The 23,495-nt window shown below is 37.6% G+C and overlaps 2 protein-coding genes across 2 annotated transcripts in view; one reads left to right on the top strand and one right to left on the bottom strand.

Annotated features, from left to right (window-relative positions):
- Nucleotides 1–13,595: 13,595 nt before the first annotated feature.
- On the bottom strand, nt 13,596–18,567 carry LOC107595156 (hematopoietically-expressed homeobox protein hhex-like). The gene is made up of 4 exons (XM_016285492.1): nt 17,960–18,567; nt 15,257–15,435; nt 15,129–15,179; nt 13,596–14,157 (listed from the first exon to the last, which is right to left on the bottom strand). The coding sequence occupies exons 1-4, from the start codon at nt 18,261–18,263 to the stop codon at nt 14,011–14,013; spliced, it is 681 nt and encodes a 226-aa protein (XP_016140978.1). The 5' UTR covers nt 18,264–18,567; the 3' UTR covers nt 13,596–14,010.
- Nucleotides 18,568–21,577: 3,010 nt separating this feature from the next.
- LOC107595190 (fumarate hydratase, mitochondrial-like) overlaps nt 21,578–23,495 on the top strand; it is a 12,334-nt gene continuing 10,416 nt past the window's right edge. Inside the window, exons 1-4 of the mRNA XM_016285535.1 lie at nt 21,578–21,756; nt 22,325–22,459; nt 22,536–22,646; nt 23,276–23,452. Of these exons, the coding sequence (XP_016141021.1) occupies nt 21,628–21,756; nt 22,325–22,459; nt 22,536–22,646; nt 23,276–23,452 (552 nt within the window). The 5' untranslated portion in view covers nt 21,578–21,627. The remainder of the gene's footprint in view (nt 21,757–22,324; nt 22,460–22,535; nt 22,647–23,275; nt 23,453–23,495) is intronic.

Raw genomic sequence — 23,495 nt, 5'->3', positions numbered from 1 at the left:
CTCTCTCACTCACTCACACACACACACACACACACACACTCTCTCACTCACTCACACACACACACACACACACACACTCTCTCACTCACTCACACACTCACACACACACACACACACACTCTCACACACACACACACACACAAGCCTTCACAGACATAACTGGCACGTCAGATGGTTAAATGTAACGGTCATGGCCATATTTACATATCATGATGTTGGCATGCTGCTCTAAGGTCATTCAGAAAATACCATAATATTACACATAGTTTTTTTTTGTTTTGTTAGTGATACTCTGATTTATACAATAATAGTTATATTTTGATATAAATCAACAATGATGGGTATTTTATGTACTTCTTTTTTATTAAAAAGTGTTTTTTTGTACTTTTAATTTTTTTATTTACTTGTTTGTTTGGCCTGGTGTTATGTTTGGCTATGTGCAAACCCTGGATTTTACCTCCTGGCTTTTTTGTGGTCTACAAGGCATGCTCTGTATACAACTGTTGATTTAAAACCAATACAAACACACACATGCATGAGTCATGCGCTCACAGACTGTCATGGTCGCTATGTGTCATTCTCTCCACTTCCTGTCCGACTTTTACTGCTTCCTGTGTCTGAACATTAAACTCCCTCCCCATCTCCGCGTGACCAGCTGCACTATGACTATTGATACGTGTCCCTGCAGCACAAAAGCAGTGTTAAGTCGCTGGGGGATATTTGTAGCAATAGCCAACAATACATTGTATGGGTCACAATTATACATTTCTCTTTTATGCCAAAAATCATTAGGATATTAAGTAAAGATCATGTTCCATGAAGATATTTTGTAAATCTCCTACTGTAAATATATCAAAACTTAATGTTTGATTAGTAATATGCATTGCTAAGAACTTCATTTGAACAACTTTAAAGATGATTTTCTCAATATTTAGATTTTTTTGCACCCTCAGATTCCAGATTTTCTAATAGTTGTATCTCAGCCAAATATTGTCCTATCCTAACAAACCATACATCAATGGAAAGCTTATTTATTCAGCTTTCAGATGATGTATAGAACTTAATTTAAAAAATGTACCCTTATGACTGGTTTTGTGCTCCAGGGTCACATTTCAGCTCACTCATAGGTTATTAATATTCATAACAACGCCAGCCAATCGGGTAGGTCAACCGGTCGTCGCCTAATTAATATTCATGCGGCCGAAACATGCGTAGTAATACGTTCGAATCGATTCATTCGAAGCTCATGTAAAGACAAAAGAGTCAGCAGGCGCTTGTGTGTCTCTATCAGCGGCTGAAGTATGAAAGCTGTGTTTGCACTGCGTTTATTTTGGAGTTAACTGTGTTCTCTGTCAATCCTCTGATTAGATTAGCGGGTGTGATGAAGTTGGCTTGGTTTACTCATCACGATCAATAGTTCACCTTTGAAACTCTGCATACATGTGAAAGAATAGCTTATCGTGTTAGAAAAACCTCCTGATTTGTTTAGGTAGTGCCCTAATGTCAGCTCACCCGCAGAGATCTGGCGACTGAAGGGCCTCGGCCTTGAGATGCTTCCCTGGAGTCTGAAGTGCTGCTGGATCACGAGTACACAATATCACATTTAGTGCACACATACACAGTATGCATGCTAGAAACAGCAAGGGTTTGAATTCCAGAGAATGCATGAATTGAAAAAAAAAACTCTAATGAAATGGAAATTAATGCATGAATGTAAATAAGCACCTGTGGATTGTGCACATTGTTTCAATAGAAAGATTATAGATTAACATGTTTACAATTGATGTTACAGTGTCCAAATATATATATATATATAATTTCTCCATTGATGGCCATTCAAAGGAGCTAGCTGTATATTAAGAATGTAATTTGGGTTTGTCACTTTTGAAAATAGCAGTATGAAAATGTATATTTTCTATGCAATCTATATTTATTTATTTATGTATTTGTGACCAAAACCGACCTCCCTTCAGCGTGCTGCATTGTGGGATGCAATAATACTGATTACAACTTTGGTTTCTGTTTATAAAGATTGATGAAGTGATGCTGCAGTTTGCTTTCCTGACCAAGAATGACCAGAAGAGGGAGAGACTTTCTGTGTTCATTTATTCGGAAACTGCCTGGCCTAAAGCTTTTACATTTCACATCAAACATCTTTGACTACTCAGTTGTCATTATCGTTTTTGCTTAAAAAAGCAGCGGAGCTTTTGTTATGCCACAGTCGAGCGCTTCCGCTGCTTCCGGTCGTGTGTATGTGGGGTAAAGCAGCGCTGTTTTATCACACGAGATACATTTAGTTCTGTTATAATGCTACTCTCTGCGCTCGTCACCGGTCTATTAAAACACACAACATATTAAAGCGTCTTTGCTGTTTCCATGTTTTCTACAAAACCGGAAATCGAGGGGTTATGATGTCATTAGCAGGCGACACGATGACATTATGGACACAGTCTGTGCTTCTAGTTAAAATTGATTATTTCTCTGGATTTAAACATTCTTTGAAACATTTGGGATAATGTAAGTACACAAGTCAGCAAAATATATAACACTGTTCTAGTGGTTTTTGGATATTTTAATAAAAAAATCTTACATATTGTGCCTTTAAATTCACAAAAGATGTTTATCACTGGATGATATGTATGTGTTTAGTTACTCAATCACAGAACATGTTCTCAAACACTAGACATACTCCGATTATCAGACAGGTTTTTTTTATTTGTTTATAGTTATAAGACTAGGTATGACAAACAATTTGATATATATATTTTTAAATGACCTGTAAGTGCATAATGACATCACTAAAATACAATTTCATGAGCTGGAGCCTCAATTTCTGAAATTTGCTGTTACTGAAAAAAAATCTAAGGGGTGGGGATTGGTAGGTTTAGGGATATGTAAGGTGGGAGGAGTTGGATTTGGATCTAACCACGCCCCCTGGATCTTGTGTTCTGCAGTGAGGACCATCTCAGACATTTTCACAAATAATTACAAAGAGACTGCAAGTAACATTGAATTAAACTTACAATTTTGAAGTAAAAAAATTAAATGGTATTTTCTTTACTCCAATAATCTATAATAAATAATTTTTATTTACAACTTTGAAAACAGTGTGGAGCAAGTGGCCACATGATAATTACGCCTCAAAAAGTTCCATGGCCCCGTGCGCGTTTCCAGCGGCTCCTGCTCCAGCCGAGCAGCTGCCATTGACATAATGAAGCTGCTCTTGAATGGAAAACTACGGGTTTATTTTTGTAAATTACCCACATGTTGCATCGGTGCAAAAAGGACATTTATCAGATGATTAAAACGCGTCCAATTGTCTGTTCTGCTTTTCTGTATTGTGTCATTAAACGCTTATATATCTGCACTGACAATGCACTTTATGCAGTCACACACACACACACACACACAGACAGACGGGTCACTTCTCTGAACGCTCTCTGTTTGAGTGTGCAGTGATGTGCCTCTCCTCTGTTTTGAAATGACCGTGTCTTGGCTGAACACTCATGGCTCATTTAGAAAGCAGAAGTGAAACGCTCCCCTCTTTCCAAATCCCTCACACTCTACAAAAAGCTGTACTTGAACGAGACAACAGAGCGATCTGTCGTCCTGTGATAGAGCGTGTTTTCATACAGACAGACATATGCGGCGGCTGATAGCAGCTCCTGTGGGTGTTCTCCTCCGATGCGTCGCTCTCTCGTTGCAATCTGAGCACACAACGAAGCCCTAAACAAACTACGACTGAAAGGAAGTGATAAACAGTGTTTCCTGTAGAGCGCTGCCTATGATAACAGCTCTCATGGACGGCGGTGTGAGTCAAGGTTCTTCAAATGAAAGGCTTTTTTCTTCGGCCGCAACAATAGAGCGGTTCGGCTGTGGACAGAGACACGCTGGAAACAATAAAAAACACTCTCCACATTCCTGAAGCCAAACATTAATGCAGGAAAACCAAAATCAGAGTGCATTCATGCGTTACAAGCGACGCGAGTTATGTAATCAGAGTCAGATACTAGTAAAGTAATGCATTACTTTTACATTTACAATAAAATATCTGAGCTACATTTTCAAATAAGTAACACCAGTTACTTTGTTTTCCCATCGTTTCCTTCAGCATGAGGCTTATTAATTTCACTTTTGGTGTGAAAGGGCCTTTACAGTTGCCAAAAATAGAACTTTTGAATTTTTTGTTATTAAAAAACAAATAAGCAAGCCCAGCCCAGGCCACAAAAAGAAACACAAAAGTAACAATGAATTACTTTCCCTAAAAAGCAACTAAGTAACACAATTAGTTACTTTTTTTGTGGAGTTACACAATATTGTAATGCATTACTTTTAAATTTATGATAAAATATCTGAGTTACTTTTTCAAATAAGTACGATTTCCCATTTATTGACTTAAATCGGGACTGAGGTGCAGAGGCGCTTCCTTCAGCATGAGGCTTATTCATTTCACTTTTGGTGTGAAAGGGCCTTTACAGTTGTCAAAAATAACTCTTGGGTTTTTGTTATTAAACACAAATAAGCAAGCCCAGCCCAGGCCACAAAAAGTACTGCAAAAGTAACAATACATTACATTACATAAAAAGTAACTAAGTAACACAATTAGTTACTTTTTTGGGGGAGTAATGCAATATTGTAACGTATTACTTTTAAAAGTAATATTGCCCTGCACTGGCAAAAATTCCGTAAAATTGACGGTAATAAAACGGCAGCTGTGGTTGCCGGAATTTTACCATAAAAAACACAGTAGCAACGTTTTAGGTTTTACGGTTTTAACTTAAATTTACAGTTAAGTACCGTAATTTCATTAACTGATATAATGTTAATTAGCATTTTTACAGTCTTTTACCGTGAAATTCACGGTCATTTTTTACAGTGAGTATATGTGGTCGTCTGACCAAACCCACTCAGGACGTGTTTGAAGTTCACACCTCAGGATAGTCATCTCACACATCTGCGGGTGTCTTCTGCAGAAACACTAAACTACATGCTTCTCAGAGGAGAATCCTTTACTATAGTACAGTGATGTAATACCATGGTACAGTGTTGGGAGTAACACTGTTACTAATTTTGTGTTGGTTTGCAGTATAAAAATCTAAAAAGATGTTAAGTCTTGTTTTCTGGAAAGTCTTGTTTGAAAGAAAATAATGTCTTAAGTAATTTTGCTTCTCAAGTAAATGCACTTGATTTCATTTTTATTATTGTGTACTTTGGTGCTTTTTCTGAACCATAGGTACCACAGTATGCAAGACATAAAACTACATTACTGAAAAAAGTTATTAATAATTAATTTGTTTTGATCATTTTTAATGTTTAGTTTCTGATTTGTTTAGTCAGATGGACTTATTGATTAATCTATTTTTCAGTGATGATTTATTACAGATTCATGCATTTACAATACAAGAAATAATAATTATAATTATTAATATAATTAATATTAATATATTATAAAATAATATATTCAATAAAATAATATATTATATTATATGTGACCCTGCAGCACAAAAGCAGTGTTAAGTCGCTGGGGGATATTTGTAGCAATAGCCAACAATACATTGTATGGGTCACAATTATACATTTCTCTTTTATGCCAAAAATCATTAGGATATTAAGTAAAGATCATGTTCCATGAAGATATTTTGTACATTTCCTACCGTAAATATATCCAAACTTAATGTTTGATTAGTAATATGCATTGCTAAGAACTTCATTTGAACAACTTTAAAGATGATTTTCTCAATATTTAGATTTTTTTGCACCTTCAGATTCCAGATTTTCAAATAGTGTCCGATCCTAACAAACCATACATCAATGGAAAGCTTATTTACTCAGCGTTCTGATGATGTATAACTCTCAATTTCACAAAATTGACCCTTATGACTGCTTTTGTGCTCCAGGGTCACACACACACACACACACACACACACACATATATATGCAGTTGGCAGTCAGCAGTTTGTGGGTTGTGTTATATTCATTTGTCTCTCATCTAAGTTTTGCTGGAAACACTAACGCAATGTTGCAAGTGCAGCACAGAGACGCTTCTGTTTCCACCTCGTTTGACCTTTGACCTCCGTCACTGGGCTGTCGTCTCCTCGAGTGCCGCTTCTCCTCGTTCGTTGCATAAGAAACAGAACAGAAATAACATGAGGTCAGCAGACAGACGCTCAGATCCTTCAGCGTCTCTCAGACGTCGAGCCTCTGTTAAGAAAACACAGCAGCTTCAGCAGTTCAGAAGAATCCATGTGAAATCAGACGTTCATCAGCGCCTGATACTGATGCACCTTTAAGAGCAGAGCAGCAGAGAACAGACCAATGACAGCCGAATCGCTCAGGATTGCAGCTTTACTTCAATTATTAACTTCAGTGAACTGTTCAGTGTAACACTTCAGTCATTTCAAAATGAACAAAGAACTATTAATGTGTTTACTTAAAGCTTGTGATTATTACTGTTAAAAATACAATTTTGTTTGAATTAATATACTTTTATTTAATATAATTTTGTTAAAAAAACATTTTATTACTAAAACATACTGTATATATATATATATATGTAGTGATACATTACGTGCCCATAAGTAATATACAAGAAATATAGTTTACTGTAAATAAATGAATAAACAAGTACATTTATTTATCTCTTATTTATAATACAACAAATACAGTAAATAATACATATATATAAGTAAAATAAGTATAATAATATTGTGTGTGAGTGTGTGCTGTGTGTGAGTGTGAGTGTGAGTGTGCGTGTGTGTGTGTGTGTGTTATCAGTAAATAACACTCATAGAGAGGAGATAAGGCTCAAACACTCACACATCTTCATTCCTCTTTTTCTCTGGTGTTCCTTACACGCGTGTAGACGACGTGACATGTGTTTTCTCGGCTCCTGTGATTAGGATCTCTTGTCGCTGGACCGGCCCTCTTCTCCTCGGCTGAAATCCCCTCAGTGCGTCCTTCAGTCGCTGTGTGAAAACAACATCTACATTTTATCTTCACGCCAGTGATTACACACACTCAACTTCCCTAAAGCACTCACTCACACACAGCTCTTCATCAGCTCTTCATCAGGCCTCCTCCTTTTACTTTTGAATTTGTTTTTTGTTTTTGTAAGTTTTTTGTGAAACTACTTTGAAAAAGTACTAAAATATATAAATGAAATGGACTTTCTTTAATCCTTGTTCCTGGTCTATTGTGACTGATTCATCAGTGATGTTATTATAAAGAAATAGAGGTTGTGTGTTTTATGAAACCTTTCATACATTAATCGCTTCCATTTCTCTGCCTGTTTAATATTATCACCTCATAACAGCAGCATCACTAGAGTTTTCTCATCCAGAAATGAGCTCAAGTCATAAAATCTTATTTTGCTTCACACCCAAACCATTAAATTCAGTCAGACTGAGCTGGTGCGATCAGAGATCTTGTATCTGCAGCGACTCCATTGAGATGAATGTGCTGGTGAGCGGCGGCCGGTGCTCCTCGGCCCTAATTTAAGAGCGTTTCCTCACATTCTCATCTGTGTTTTCACAGCCCGCCGTGGGCCAAAAGGGAAGCAAAACAAATTAGCCTCCATTGTTCGTAGCCCTGAGCTCTCCCAATAACAGTATTTGTGGAAACATACATGCAGGAATAACTTCCTGAGGCACACAGATTAATCGTCTATGGGCCGGGAAATCAAGCACTTACTAGCAGCCTTACAAGAGCCTTTGCAACATATGTAGCATGTAATGTATCCCCAAATTCAAACAAAAATATTATATTTAAAAAAAATTTTAAATGACTACATCAGCACAATCATCAGAGATGGAGCAGTCAGAAGCAGTTATTTGTGTAAATGCAATGCTAAATATTAGCATGTTTTTCTCCATCAGCATGTCCCTTTAGGGGCTCCGTAGAGCTCTAGTAATCCAGATTTGGAAATCTGGAATAATGTGTATCTGGATCAGGGTGATCCAATCCAGTTTTGCTTTGAAAAACCAGCACAAAAGTAAGACGGCTTTAAGATGGGTTGGAGATCTGATCCAGATTACACTTTCTGAACAACTGGCCCCTGATGACGCATTCATGTGACTAAAGCAGACAGAAAACCCTACTGAGCTCCTGGCTAACAGGGAACGTTCTGGCAAGGTTCTCTCAAGGTTATGAACAAATATTCTTCCAGTACAGCGTCACTAGAACGATCATTCAAAGTTATCTGGTCTTTAATAATGTTCTCAAAATGTTAGCACAAAAACATTATTTATAGGACATCGTTCATGGAACGTTTTACTGAAATATTTTAGTTGCATGTTCGTCTAATGTTTTTTGAATGTTACACTGGTTTCAGAACATTCAGAGAACATTTAAAAGTAACATTCCTATAACGTTTGGAAAATCATCAAATGTAATGTTTCCTTTGCATTTGCATAACCAAGACAAAAATGTTTTTAAAACATTTATAAATCTGGATGTTTTGACTGTTCAGAGAACATCAGAAATAACATTTTCATATATTTCAAAATGGATCTGTTGATCTGCTTTTCATATATTTTTTCTCTGCTCTAGACACGACAATTAGGAATATTAAAGAAGATTTGATTTGATTTGATTCTTCTTGCACCTTCATGTGAGCCTCTTATGATATAGGCCTATACCCTAATAAACATTAAAAAAAACATAGTTTATATACTTGCTATTGCATCTTCAATTAGTTTCAGTGTTTTTATCAATACTTTTCAGATCTGACAGAATGTTAGAACAGAATGTCACAGAATATATATATATACCCTAATATAAAACATGGAGTTTATACAATTACTTTTATATCTTTAATTAGTGTCAATATTTTAAGTTCATCTGAATACTCTTCAGATTTGAATGAGAAGCATATTTTTAGTGTTTTTTATCAATCAAACATCACAATGCATTCAGTGCTGCCTTGCTAAAGTCTTTCTATCATGAGTTCATCTATGAGCCCTTAAAATACAGTCTAGATAGGCAGCTCACTGATAGTTTCTCTGATAGTTTCAGCTGTTGAGTGTTTTTGTACTTCTGTCTCTTTTGCGCTGTTGACTCTGTCCGTAACGCAAACAGATGGTGTTCTTGGACACACACGACCGTGTTCTGAATCTGGTTGCGTTTACAGTGGTGTGTGTTTACTGAGCTCGTCTGGATCACTGAACTCATAAAACTCCCGCTGATCAATACGGCCCGATCTGCTGAGCTCATGATCATGTTTTCATCTGTATGCCGACACACACCTGAGATAAGAGTCAAGCTGTCACTGCGTTCCATCAGCGCCTGTGTGTGTGTGTGTGCGTGTGTGTGAGTGAGTGTGTGTGTGTGTGTGTGTGTGTGTGTGTGTGTGTGTGTGAACACGTGTGTGACGCTTGACCTTGAGCACATGGACACCATTTATCTGAGGCTGATAAATTAATGAGCAGTGTGTGTTTGCACTGAGCAGATGACTGCAGGGCGCTTCACACGTTGACACTGCAAACACCAACAACTCAAACCACTGGAGAAAACTATACATTACTGAAGCACAGAAAGGAAAGGAGCAAAGTGGTCTGCCACACACACACACACACACACACACACACGCACACACTCTCACACACACACACACACACGCACACACTCACACTCACACTCACACACACACACACACGTTTGCTCAGCTAAATGAACACTGATCAGAGACTACTTGCTGATAAAAACAGATTCTAAGAACTTTTTGATAATGTTCCCATTAAGTTTTAAAAACATTGTTTCTGAATGTTCTCTGAATGTTGAAAATGTCCAATTTATAAAACAGTTATGCAAACATTAAGTGAACATTCCATTTCATCATGTTGCAAACATTATGGGAATGTTCCTGTTGAATGTTCTGAAACAAGCAGTAACACTTAAAAATATCACATGAACATCCAACCACACATGGCAAAATGTTTTACTTTTTTCTAGCCAAAATATATTTTAAATATATGTTAAATATATGTTGCAAACAATAACGTTAAATGAAATATTTTTGAAATTTTAGCCATCATATACCAAAATATATTTCAAAATGTATTTCAGGGGCAAAAACATACATTTCCAATCTTACAGTAGCCTGTTACTGGAAGAATGTATGTTTGAAACCTTGCCACAATGTTAGTTGGATTGATGTGAGTGTCTGCTCAGTGAAAACGCATGTTCTGGCTGACTTATCTACCTTGCAATGATTATGCTTGTGTTTACAGACTAATTTCATTGTCCAGTCCTGCAGTGAGATGATCTTCATTAGAGTTGATATTAGAGTTGATCAAATGCAGAACAGCAGAATGTTTCCTCTAGTAAACGCTCACTCACTGTTCTGTCTGTAAACGCTGAGAGGAAGAGTCTAATTGCTTCGGAAAGGCCTAATCACTGCATCTAGAATCTTTAATGGAAGTCTTGTTATCACGTATCATTAAGTCACAGGATGAATAAATCAGGCCGTGTCTCACAAGCTCGTTCACTGCCGCACATAAAAGCAATCTGTAGGTTTGCCCGAGCAAAGAGGAACAAACAAGCCATTAGGAGGCCAGAATCTCTGCCATCATGGAAAAGACTGATTGGAGTTTTAAACACACAGCTAACAGGCCTGAAAGAGCCACGCTAATTGATCCGATGAAGCAAGAGTTGTTGTCAATTAAACTATCAGAGCCACTGGACGTATCTCAGGCTGACGGGTCAATATTTGAGCATTTGTCGTCAAAGAGACCCTCTCTGTTCATAACGAGCAGCGCTCGCGGCCTTCGGGTGAGGACGAGATTCCTCCGGCAGCCCAGGAACATATCACTCAGGCCTCATTGTTCACTCAAGTGTGCTGTTTGCTCTTCAATTAGGCCTAATTCAGCTAGAGATGGAGCTTTTATATCGCCGTCAGACTTTCTGCTTCACTGTCTGCGCTGTAAAATAATGACTTCTGTAAACGTGAGCACAGCACCAGATCATAAATACTCAGTCAGGGGGGTTTCGTGAGGATAGGCCGCTTTTTGCCCAACAGAACGAGTTTGGAAGTGAGTGATATGTGACCCTGGAGCACAAAACCAGTCATAAGGGTCAATTTTGTGAAATTGATATTTATACGTCACATGAAAGCTGAATAAATAATCTATTTGTTAGGATAGCACAATATTTGGCTGAGATACAACTATCTGAAAATCTGGAATCTGAGGGTGCAAAAAAATCTAAATATTGAGAAAATCATCTTTAAAGTTGTCCAAATGAAGTTCTTAGCAATGCATATTACTAATCAAACACTAAGTTTTAGGTACGGAATTTACAAAATCTCTTCATGGAACATGATCTTTAGTTAATATCCTAATGATTTTTGGCATAAAAGAGAAATGTATAATTGTGACCCATACAATGTATTGTTGGCTATTGCTACAAATATCCCCCAGCGACTTAACACTGCTTTTGTGCTGCAGAGACACATATAATAGCATTAACCCATGTAATGTTGTCAGTTATAAACAGAAGTGTTAATGGAGTGCTCCATCAGAGTGATCTGGTCTGTGATGATGTTACATTTTTCTAAAAAGTTAGACTTTTGTCTAATGTAACAATTTTAAATGTTACTATTTTACATCAGACAGCATTCAAATGTAACGTTCCCCTAATGTCTGCAAAATGGAATGTTTCTTTAACATTCGCAAAATCAAGAATTTTTTTTTTTAAGAATAAACATTCCAGAGAACAAATAGAGAAATCACATTTTCATAATTGAATGAGAATGTTAGCAAAACATTCTTAGAGCACGTTTGAATATTTTCTCTGTTCTAGCTCAAGAGACTTAATGGAGATATCAGTTTTGTTTTATTGAACTGTAACTTTTGTCTCAGATTTAGAGTTTCTTCAAAAACTACAAGAAAAGCCTCAACACGTTCTTTATTAGTCAGAAAACCTACAAAAAACTGCTTATACATTTCTTGTCATGCTCTATTATCACCAAATCTTGGATTCAATGTTCTTCTAAAGTTTTCTTTCAATTAGCACAGGTTTGTTTTGTTTCTTTATGGAGCTGCTTGAGTGCCTCATTGATCTGAGCTCATGCACCATGCAGATTATTGGGTGAATATCGCCAAATTTATTTACAAATAGTTTTTTCACTTTATTTAAAATGACAGTCCTCTTTTAAAATTGCTTGTAAATCTCTCCTTATGCTATATTCTCACAAATGGAACTGATTGGTCATAGGCCTCTTTGATCTGAGCTTATTGACTGAAAATGATCCACACATAATGCTTTTTCACTCAGTGCATGAGCTCAATGAGGTCTACAATCAATCAGTTCCATATCGGAACACAAAACCTGTCCTAATTTAAAATGAAAAAAGGCGATAAAGAGATAAGATTGAATCTGAGATTTGCTGACAGCACAATGAGAGATTTACAAGCAATTTTGTAGCATCATTTTTGACCAGAAACACCACAAGTGTAACCAGGAAAATATCCCTCGGGCCTCATTGTTCACTCAAGTCAAGTGCTGTTTGCTTTTCAATAAACAATAACAAAAACGTGCATCATTTATCTTTTATTTTCAGGTTTAAGTTCAATGTGATAACATTTTTAGCATTTTCATCATCAAAATAACCAGAACACAACATGAAGGTATAAAGAAAATATAACAAATACAAATGAATGAATCTAAAGTTTTGGTGGCAAAAAACTGAGACATTTTAAGAGGGTTTTTGCATGCACTCTTAAAAGTAAAGATTGCAAAAGCATGTTTTGCAGCAAAGCCGTAGAAGAATTGTTTCCTCAAAGAACCTCAATTCTTAAAAGAACCGTTAGTGTGCAGAACATTTCAAAACTCTAAAGAACCTTTTGTGCATTCAGAAGCTTCAAAGGTTCTTCGTTCTTCAGGTAAAGACATGCTCAGGACGGGCTTCTGCTGTGTTTGGGCCTGCGGTCAGAGGTGCAGTTCACATGCTGTTTTGTTCAGGATCACGATTTGTGAAGCATTTCTCAATTCAGGCCGAATCGATGCTCATGGTGTTGGTTTTGGAGCAAACTCTCACCGCTGCGGGGCTGTTGAACTCTCTCAGATGCACAGAACGCTGTGATTCATCACCCAGGATCCTCTCACTGTCCAATCATTAACTACAGCATTAGCACAAACTCAGGCCTGCTTGTTTGTCTTGCTGGAAGCGATAAGCTGAAGCAGAAACCGAAAAAGCAGATCGCCGAGCTCCAGATCTCAAACTGTGCTGTTGTTTCATTCAGGAGGTGATGATTGATTTGAATGACTAACAGATCATCTGCTATGATGAGAGGATTGTGAATCAACAGATAAAGGACTAATAACACTGATACATCTAATCTAAATGCTTTAAATGCTCATTCGTCATTACATCAGATTAAAGGAAACAACATCTGCCATATTACAGCTGTTTTCATCTGCTTCCACACTGCATCTTCACGTGTCACACAGTTTCTGAAAGCTGACACTCAAACAGCAGAAGCACACACCAAACCTACAAAACCAGACACTGATTCTCAGACTTTGACTTTCAGAAAACACTTTTTGCAAAACACAACACACAGTTCTCGATGTAACACACACACATCTAACAGGAATTAATATTATGGCAAAGCTGTTTGTAAATGCTTGCTTTTGAGACGTGTTTGTGATATTTTGAACGCAGTGCTTCGTTTTGCACGAGATGAGAGGCTTTTTGCATTTTGTGTGCAGTTCTTGGATTTGTGTGTGAAGTTTTGAAAATGTGTGTAAGCAGCTAACAGCTCAAATCATGCACTTTGAAACCATTTAAGGTTCTCATTTAACCTTCATCTTTTAGAAATATGAATTTTGCATAATTATGCATTAAAAAGGCAAATCAAACAGATACCTTATCCCCAAAATATTTATTGACTAACACAAAATATTTTCCACGAGACACCAGATACAGGTTTGGATCGAAATCTACACATCCATTAAGTTAATTGTGCTACTAAATGTACAGTATGATACAGTATGTACAGTGCTGAGCTGGACTCATAGCTGAGGGGTGATGGAGAAGTGTGGGTCCTCCTCGATGTCCAGCTCTTGATCTGAATCCTCAGACTCGCCTGGACTCGATCTGTCCGAGTTTCTCTGCTCGCCCGAGTCCTCCACATCTCTCTTACCGCTCGGAGGATTCTCCTGTTTCAGCAGCATCACACAAGCATGTCAATATCAACATATTTATTTATTTAGTCATTTGCCGTCTTTGAAAAAAAAAAGAGATTATAAATATAATAGAGATTTTCTAGGAATGATAAACTTTAGGCTATATTAATAGTATAGCCTATTCTGTAATAGGCCTGTTGTTCACATTTAGAATTTAATATTCAGGAAATTAGATAATAATTAAAATAGGCCTAATTAAATACATGTTTCTTTAAAGGCAGCCTAGTAGAAAGCATGATACAGTACAATTATTTCACTGCATTAAAATTATTATTTCGTATTTATATTTTGTATAAAATACATTTTTTGCTGAACGAATTATGTATGTATTTATTTATTTATTGCTCTGTTATAAAGCAGCGATCGAAACGAACGAACAGGGTAATAAAATAACAATAAATAGATAGGCTAGGTGTAGAAACACCTAGTATTTTCACCCAGAAATCGCACGTGACGCATTAAACGCGAAATTTTGTTAAAGACCGAAATAGTATTTTCTTGTAAAACGCGCTCCGATCTCAATTTAACTCCGAAAAATCATTTACAGTGTAATAAAATAACATAATAAAATAGTACAACAATAAAAACCTGCTTTTCTTAAGATTAAAGTCACTTTAAAAGTGGAAAACCTTGTGCATTTTTCTTTTCGTTCATGATCCGTGTTTTGGTTGTTAGTCGTGTTTGTGTTTGCTGTAAATGTTCAAACGAAACGTCAGCAATTCTGATTATTATTTAGGATAGTTATCATAGCCTAGGATTCCGTATAATTATTACCCTCTAAAAATGCTGGGTTAAATACAACCCAGCGCTGGGTAAAATATGGACAACCCAACAATTGGGTTACATGTTTAAATGTTGGGTGTGTCCATATTTTACCCAGCGTTTTTTAGAGCGTACAATAATCAAATAAACGCTTTGTGTGTGCATTAAGAGCAGATTGTCACCTGTTTCAATCGCCTCCATTTCGCCCGCCGGTTCTGGAACCAGGTTTTGACCTGCAGAAGACACACAGACTAAAGCATGTGTGGAACAGAGGAGTGAGAGTGCAGCTCGTGCTGTCGTGCTGACTCGCCTGTCTCTCGCTGAGCTGCAGCATCTTGGCGAGTCTCTTTCTCTCGGGAGGAGACAGATACTTCTGCGTCTCGAACTTCTTCTCCAGCTCGAGGGTCTGGTCGTTGGAGAAGCGAACCTGTCCGCCTTTCCTCTTGTGCATAGGACGCTGGATGAACGGCGTCCACAGCAGAGGTTTACCTGTAAAAACACGTGAATAAGTGCGTATCAGTTGCACGAATTGATGTTTTGATTTGGCGTGCTATTTATACGCAGAAGTGAACTTGCGCGTGCATATGATACGCAATGGGTAGGGTTGTGGGGTAGATGCGTATCATATGCACGTAAAAACTGCGTATTATATGCACGTCAGTTTCTGCACAGTGCACACACACTATGATGATCACATCAAGAATAAACGCGCATATAAAGAGCGAGTTTGACTCCTGCAGGTCTTCAGACTGAAGGTGAATAACGTGTTTGGTCTGTCTGTCTGTCAGCTCGAGCATCCGCTGAAAGCTGGAGTTTATGAGCAGAAGGACTCTGGCTAAATTTCCGTCAATGTGTTTCCTGCTGGTTAATCTGGTGAGCATCCGTCCAGTCCTCACAAACACAGAGGAAACTTGATTCATCCCGTCTGCAAAAACCCCGATTAATCACGTGTCGAGATCCGTTTAGAAATGTTTTTAAAATGTAAATCTTTTTTTTCCATCTATTAAAAAAATAATAATTCAGGAAATTAGACACTTATTAAAATATTTAAATATACAATCCTATGTCGTAGAAGCATTTTAGAGCATAAAAATAATAATTTAATAATAATAATAATAGAAATTTAACAGCGCAGAAACGAAATAATATATGTTTTTGGCCATATATATATAAGGCCAAAAACATATGTTTATGTATTACGCATAACGAATAATTTATTTTCTACCCATTTATTTTTGGCCATTTTCTGAAAATATATTTTACAAATATAATTCTATTTTTAAAAAGCATTTGGGAATATATTTTGTCCTCCATCAGTTCAAGAAAATACATTCACATGTGTCATATTTAAAGAATTTTATATTTTGTGTACAACACCTACAACATATTCTCAATTAGCCTTGCAATTCATAAAACGATTTTATTTAAGAGTAATGAAATTCAAATGGTGTCTCATTTCGATCTCATTTAGACTTTTTAAGGCATTGATAAAGATATGAGTATATATTAAATACAAATGTATTTATTTAGATAGGCTATCATCTGTTTAGTATAGGCCATGTTAATACAAATCATATTTGCAATAATAAAACAGAGCTCAAATTTCGATAGGCATTTGTTTTGTTTTAAAAAGCAAGCGTGCGTATAGAGTCACTACTATAAGTTCCGTGAGGTGTGTTAGAGTTGTTTAGCAGTGATGAAGGTTCAGCCCAATGAAAGGAAACGAACAATCCGTAAAAAACGGACCCCGGCTATCAGAAGCCGAGTGTTTCCTGAATATGTGTGTATTGAGGATGTGGATAAAATAATCAGCAGCGCGCACGAGTCCTGCTCCAGGAAAACATCTCAGCTTCTGAAAGCACATTTACTCCTATCGAGAGCTCAAGCTTTCCGGAGTGAACGGAAAGGCTCAGGGCTTGCTGAGCTCAGGCAGTTTGAACCTCAGGCCCACAACACGTGAGGAAGAGCAGCGGAGTCTTCCTCACCCAAACACGCTTCCTGTAGAGCTCAACATCTGGAGCACGATCCGAAGTCACGCTCGTCTCCAGCAGCAGGGTCACAGAAACGCGCTCTGAACTGCAGTTTCGAAATCAAGAAGAGCTTCCTCTTCGGGTCAGTCTGGTTGATATTATTAACCACACGAGCTGTTGGTAAACACACCTCACGAAGCCCAGCTCTCTATGTCCAAATCACACCAACTTTTAGGCACAATTTCACAATTTAAATGCACGTCGGCTTTCACTTTTACGCACACATATTTCAATCCGACTTAACCCATAAAAACGAGTTTTGTGGGAACAAATGAACGCATTTAGGTTGATTCAGTAACGTTACATCATTTTGACCAGATTCAGTTCATGTGGAGTCAGATTTTTAATAGGCTCCTGAAAGAAAGCGTCAACCACTCTCTATCACCATGCAAGGCAGTAATCTTAAAAGCTACTCATTTAGCATCTTAGACACTAATATGCACCCTTTACACTCTTAAAAATAAAGGTTCTAAAAGGGTGTTTTTTCAGTGATGCCATAGAAGAACCATTTTTGGTTCGCAAAAGAACCTTTCAGTGAACAGTTCCTAAAAGAACCGTTTTGAAGAACATTTAAAAAACTGTTTCTGCACTTGAAAGGTTCCACGGATGTTCAGTGTTCTTCATAGAGCCATTGATGCCAATAAAGAACCTTTACTTTTAAGAGTGTAGTGGTAAAAAGGTACAAAAGTGTAACTTTTGTAAATGCAGCGACAGAGCTTGCTAGGGTAAAGTGCGTGTCAGTAGCACGAGTTTCTGTTACTATTTGGCGTGCTATTTATACGCAGAAATTGACTTTGGCGTGCATATGAAACGCAGTGCTTAGGATTAGGGGTGTGGGTGCGTATCATATGCACACATGCGTATAAAATAGGATGCCAAATATACACTGAAAATTGTCCTATTGATACGCATTTTCATGAGACCGGGCTCTTCACCAGTTCTGGTTTAGATCGAAACAGGACAGAAATGAGTCTGGCTCTCACCCAGCGGGTCGTGGCGGATCAGCGCGTGCGTAAAGTCTCGCTGGAACGGGTAGATGGACGCGTAAGCGAGCGCCTGCTGCGACAGAACCGGGTGGATCGGCGTGGGCTCGTAGATCGGGGTCCGGTAAGACGGGATCAGGCTGGTGAAAGACGAGTTTGGAGACGGCAGGGTCGGCGTGGGCGCCACCGGGCCAGGCGCGGACGCGTTTCTGCCCAGAATGTCCTCGATGTAGAAGGGCGTCGGGTGAGCGGGCGGCGCGGGCGTCGGCGCGTAAAGAGGAGCGTGCGAGGGCTGGAACTGCATGGCTGGAGAACAATCCTGTGACTTCTGCTTCCATGCAGTTCGTCAGGTTGCGATGAGCGAAAGCGGGAGGTCACTAGTGAGGGAGGGGATGATGTTTTATGAGGGAGGAGAATAACGGGTCAGACTTCCTGCAGGTACGCGAGCTCTGATTGGTTCTCCGAGAAGAAGGAGATGAAGGAGAAGACAGAAGAAACCTGAGGATGCACCTGGATTACACACACACTCGTGAAGCTGCATGATGCAATCTCACTTTCATTTAAGCCACATTACTGAACCAAAAGCCCAATTTAATGGCCTTTCATGACTTTGTTAATAAAAAAGTCATAATTATAAACCCGTTGAAATTAAAACATTAAGTTAAATTGCTAAAATGTTTAATTAAAATGAAATTCAGTAAACTGTATTTAATTACTACTGATGAAAGTTTAAATTATAGAAATTAATAGAATTAATTATAGAAATGAATAATGAATCAAATCGATAGAAATTAAATGGATAAAAACAAAGATGTTATGACTTTATTCTGATTGTATTCCGGTTAGAAATTATTTGTAGTAAATATTTTGTGATTTTATTTTTATGCTGTTTTGTGCAATGGATTAATAAAAAAAAATAGGCCTAATTATAAACCCGTCAAAATAAAAACATTCAGTTTAATTGCTTGAATGTTTAATTAAAATGAAATTCAGTAAACTGTATTTAATTACTACTGATGAAAAATCGAGTTGAAATTATAGAAATTAATAGAATTAATAATAGAAATGAATAATAATTCAAATCATTAGAAATTAATGTTATGACTTTATTCTGATTGTATTCCGGTTATTATATATGTTAGAAATTATTTGTTGTATATATTTGATTAGACAGAAGAAACCTGAGGATGCACCTGGATTACACACACACTCGTGAAGCTGCATGATGCAATCTCACTTTCATTTAAGCCACATTACTGAACCAAAAGCCCAATTTAATGGCCTTTCATGACTTTGTTAATAAAAAAGTCATAATTATAAACCCGTTGAAATTAAAACATTAAGTTAAATTGCTAAAATGTTTAATTAAAATGAAATTCAGTAAACTGTATTTAATTACTACTGATGAAAGTTTAAATTATAGAAATTAATAGAATTAATTATAGAAATGAATAATGAATCAAATCAATAGAAATTAAATGGATAAAAACAAAGATGTTATGACTTTATTCTGATTGTATTCCGGTTAGAAATTATTTGTAGTAAATATTTTGTGATTTTATTTTTATGCTGTTTTGTGCAATGCATTAATAAAAATAAAATCACGAAATATTATAACGAGTAGTAATGTCTTTGATTTGAAAGGCAATGTCTTTAGTAAAAAATAAGTCGAATATAATCTTGTATTTAGTTATGATCAGCTGCATACAGTGAAGTGGGCTGTAATGAAGGAAGCACTCATCACAGGAGCATTGATCTGCTCACAGACAGACACTGAAGCTCTGCAGAAACCTGCGCGTTTATCAGCAGATCAAGCTGTGTCGTTCATGAAAGGCTGATCTGGGAACAGCTAATATTTGCGCTTTGCCAATCATTGCAGCTAATCGATCTGCTGTCAGTCGTGGCGCCTCGTGTCGAGATCATTCTGAACAAACTCCATCACACTCACACCGCAAAGAGACAATAATGGCCTTGAGAAGCGTTCCTGACACATTAAACGCACCAATAACGACGAGCTTCCCTCTTTTCCTCCTTACTGTCAGCTCACAGCAGGTGAAACAGCTTCATTCGAGCCCAGCTCTTCACTTTTCCAGTAGCACTGACTGTCATTTCGTCATTTACAGTCATTTGATAAGAGAAGTCCGATCTGATCACTTCTAATCAGAGTCGTTATTGATCACGGTTAGTTTCAATTAGCAGCTGATTAGAGTCCAATAGAGCTGAAGAGCGAGTAGGAAGCAGATAATGATGTGTGACAGGAACACTTATCATCATTCAGATTCACATCATCTCAACAACTGCTGACAGAACACACACACACACACACACAGACACACAGACACACACACACACACACACACACACACACACACACACACACTCTCTCTCACACACACACACACACACACACACACACACACACACACACCAACACACACACAAACACACACACTCACACACGCCCACTCACACACACACACACACACACACACACACACACACTCACAATAATCAGCAAGCGTTCAGGGGCAGGTTTGTGCTCTTTTGGGCCTAAAATATGATGATAAAAACCAGACGCTCCGGAACATAAGAGATGTGTTTATGAGTCAAACATGAACAGCACAGCACATTTACACTGATTGTGGAATCTTCCCAGCTCACAGAAATGTTCAGAGAACGTTTAAACTAAAACATCAATTTTCAAAAACGTGTTTCTTGGTGATGTGAACGTTACATGAACATTCCATTCGATCACTAGGTGTTACATCTGACGGTCCTCTAAACGTTCTGAAGCACGTGTCGCATTTACAAACTAACGTGTTGAGATCATCATTAAAGACCAGAGGACTTAACTAAATGAACGTTGAATTAACGCTACCGGAAGAACGTTTGTTCATAACTGCGAGAAAATGTTGTTAAAAACATTTAGTTTTTTGGATTTCATTTGTTGAATGTTGTCACCATCTGCTGGATGCGCTGTGGAAATATAGAAATAACGTAGGCCTATGCATATAATAATAATAATAATAATAATAATAATAATAATAATAATAATAATGATAATAGAAAAATACGGAACAGTGAAGTGATTTAAAAAAAATAATCAATTTAATCCGCTACTGTCAGTTTTGGTAAACTATAATTACTTTGATTTGATGGGCATAGAAAAAACAAAAAATATTTGAATTGTCAAAAATCATGAAATTGTGTCAATAATAATTACTGATAAAATTGCATGTACGTCGTATATATATATTATCCCATCCTAACAAACCAGACATCAGTGGGAGCTTATTTATTCAGCTTTCAGATGATGCATAACTCTCAATAAATAAATAAAAAAGGACCCTTATGAAAAATCCAGCAATATCAACAGTGGGCTGTGATTGGTCAATCCTGAAAGCGTTGGGAAAAGTAACAGCTGCGTTCTGAGCTCCCCAGCGGAAGTGCTTTAGCGAAACATAATACATCATTATTTTGATACATAATGTCTGACAGATGAGAGACACGATTCGGGCCACTAAAAGCGCCCTCGAGTTTAATTCCACGCGTGTCACCGGTAATCGTGTCCCTCCTGTAACAACAGACGTGTTGTGTTTCACTAATAAGTGTCCGCCCCCTGATTCTCGTCCCTGGTTGGTGAGAAACTAGTTCCGCCTCCGGTCGCCATGCATCGCTCCGCACGGAACCTGCAGCGCTTCAGCGCGGATCTGTCGAAGCTGTGGGCCGCGCAGAGATCCAGCAGCCTCCGGTACATCTGCCCAGCGCCGGGGCTCCAGCTCAAGCCGCTCAGAATGGTAACATCTCGGTGTTTCTGCGGTGTTTAGTGCGCTGTTAGCCGGTGGATGACCTTCATGTTTAATAACGCTCTTCTGAAGCCTCTGAATTACTATCATTCATATATGCGTTTCATAACATTATGTATTAGTTCTTGACCAGTCATAAGGGTGAATTTTGTGAAATTGAAGTTTATGCATCAGCTGAAAGCTGAATAAATTAGCTTTCCACTGATGTATGGTTTGTTAGGATAGAACAATATTTGAAAATCTGGAATCTGAGGGTGCAAAAAAATCTAAATATTGAGAAAATCATCTTTAAAGTTGTTCAAATGAAGTTCTTAGCAATGCATATTACTAATCAAACATTAAGTTCTGATATATTTACGGTAGGAGATTTACTAAATATCTTCATGGAACATGATCTTTACTTAATATCCTAATGATTTTTGGCATAAAAGAGAAATGTATAATTGTGACTCATACAATGTATTGTTGGCTATTGCTACAAATATCCCCCAGCGACTCAACACTGCTTTTGTGCTGCAGGGACACAGATATGAATATGATGTATGTTTTGTGGTTTCAGGCCAGCTCAGAGTCGTTCAGGATCGAGAGGGACACGTTCGGGGAGCTCAGAGTCCCTTCTGATAAATATTATGGAGCTCAGACGGTCCGATCAACAATGAACTTCAAGATCGGAGGAGCCTCGGAGAGAATGCCAGTGAGAAACACGCTTATTACTCTTATTAATGTCGGTTTATGATCTGTAATGGTGAGAATAATTCCTCTTCCTGTAGATTCAAGTCATCAAAGCCTTTGGGATCCTGAAGAAAGCTGCGGCAGACGTGAATAAAGATTACGGTTTGGACCCAAAGATCGCAGACGCCATCATAAAAGCTGCTGATGAGGTGATTTCATCTCAGAACATCAATACAGGCACTTGTACTGTATAAAGTTAAACTAAAAATGAACTTCCATTTACTAAATTTCCTAAAATTTTTGTTACTTGAATGAAAATGAAAGTTAAATAAAATATGCATTTTTTTATAAAATAACTAAAACTGATATCCAGACGCCATCATAAAAGCTGCTGATGAGGTGATTTCATCTCAGAACATCAATACAGGCACTTGTACTGTATAAAGTTAAACTAAAAATGAACTTCCATTTACTAAATTTCCTAAAATTTTGGTTACTTGAATGAAAATGAAAGTTAAATAAAATATGCATTTTTTTCATTTAGTTTAATGATGCACTAAAATAACTAAAACTGATATAAAAATAAACTACAGACGAAAAATAATCAGATTTACAAAAACACAACATATTTACTAAAACATTAAAGTTAAAATGATAGAGGAAAATATTCAGCTTATTCAAAATATGAATGACACTATAGTCGTGTCTCTGTCTGGTCATGAGATTCACACAGCAAGCATTTCTTCAAGCACAGAATCACACGCATCGTATGTTCGCTTGATTTCACTGAGAGCACATTGATCTGTGTTCTGTCTTTGGTGTGTGTTTTCGTTGCCAGGTGGCTGCTGGGAAGCTGGAGGATCATTTCCCGCTGGTGGTTTGGCAAACAGGATCCGGAACGCAGACTAACATGAACGTCAATGAGGTGATCAGTAACAGAGCCATCGAGATTCTCGGAGGAAAACTGGGCAGCAAAGACCCTGTTCACCCCAACGACCACGTCAACAAGAGCCAGGTTACACACGCAGACACACACTCACACACACACACACACACAC

This window comes from Sinocyclocheilus grahami, unplaced genomic scaffold, assembly GCF_001515645.1.
Source record: "Sinocyclocheilus grahami isolate Dianchi unplaced genomic scaffold, SAMN03320097.WGS_v1.1 scaffold198.1, whole genome shotgun sequence".
NCBI classification, from domain to species: Eukaryota; Metazoa; Chordata; class Actinopteri; order Cypriniformes; family Cyprinidae; genus Sinocyclocheilus; species Sinocyclocheilus grahami.
Note: the sequence above shows the minus strand (reverse complement) of the source record. Positions and strands in the feature narration are given on the sequence as shown.

Excerpts from the sequence above, each read along its gene's own strand:
- LOC107595156 (XM_016285492.1), bottom strand. The coding sequence starts at position 18,263 with ATGCAGTTCCAGCCCTCGCACGCTCCTCTTTACGCGCCGACGCCCGCG. Across the intron at positions 15,180-15,256 it reads TGCAGCTCAGCGAGAGACAG|GTCAAAACCTGGTTCCAGAA; the intron begins GCGAGTCAGCAC and ends TGTCTTCTGCAG. Across the intron at positions 14,158-15,128 it reads AATGGAGGCGATTGAAACAG|GAGAATCCTCCGAGCGGTAA; the intron begins GTGACAATCTGC and ends CTGCTGAAACAG.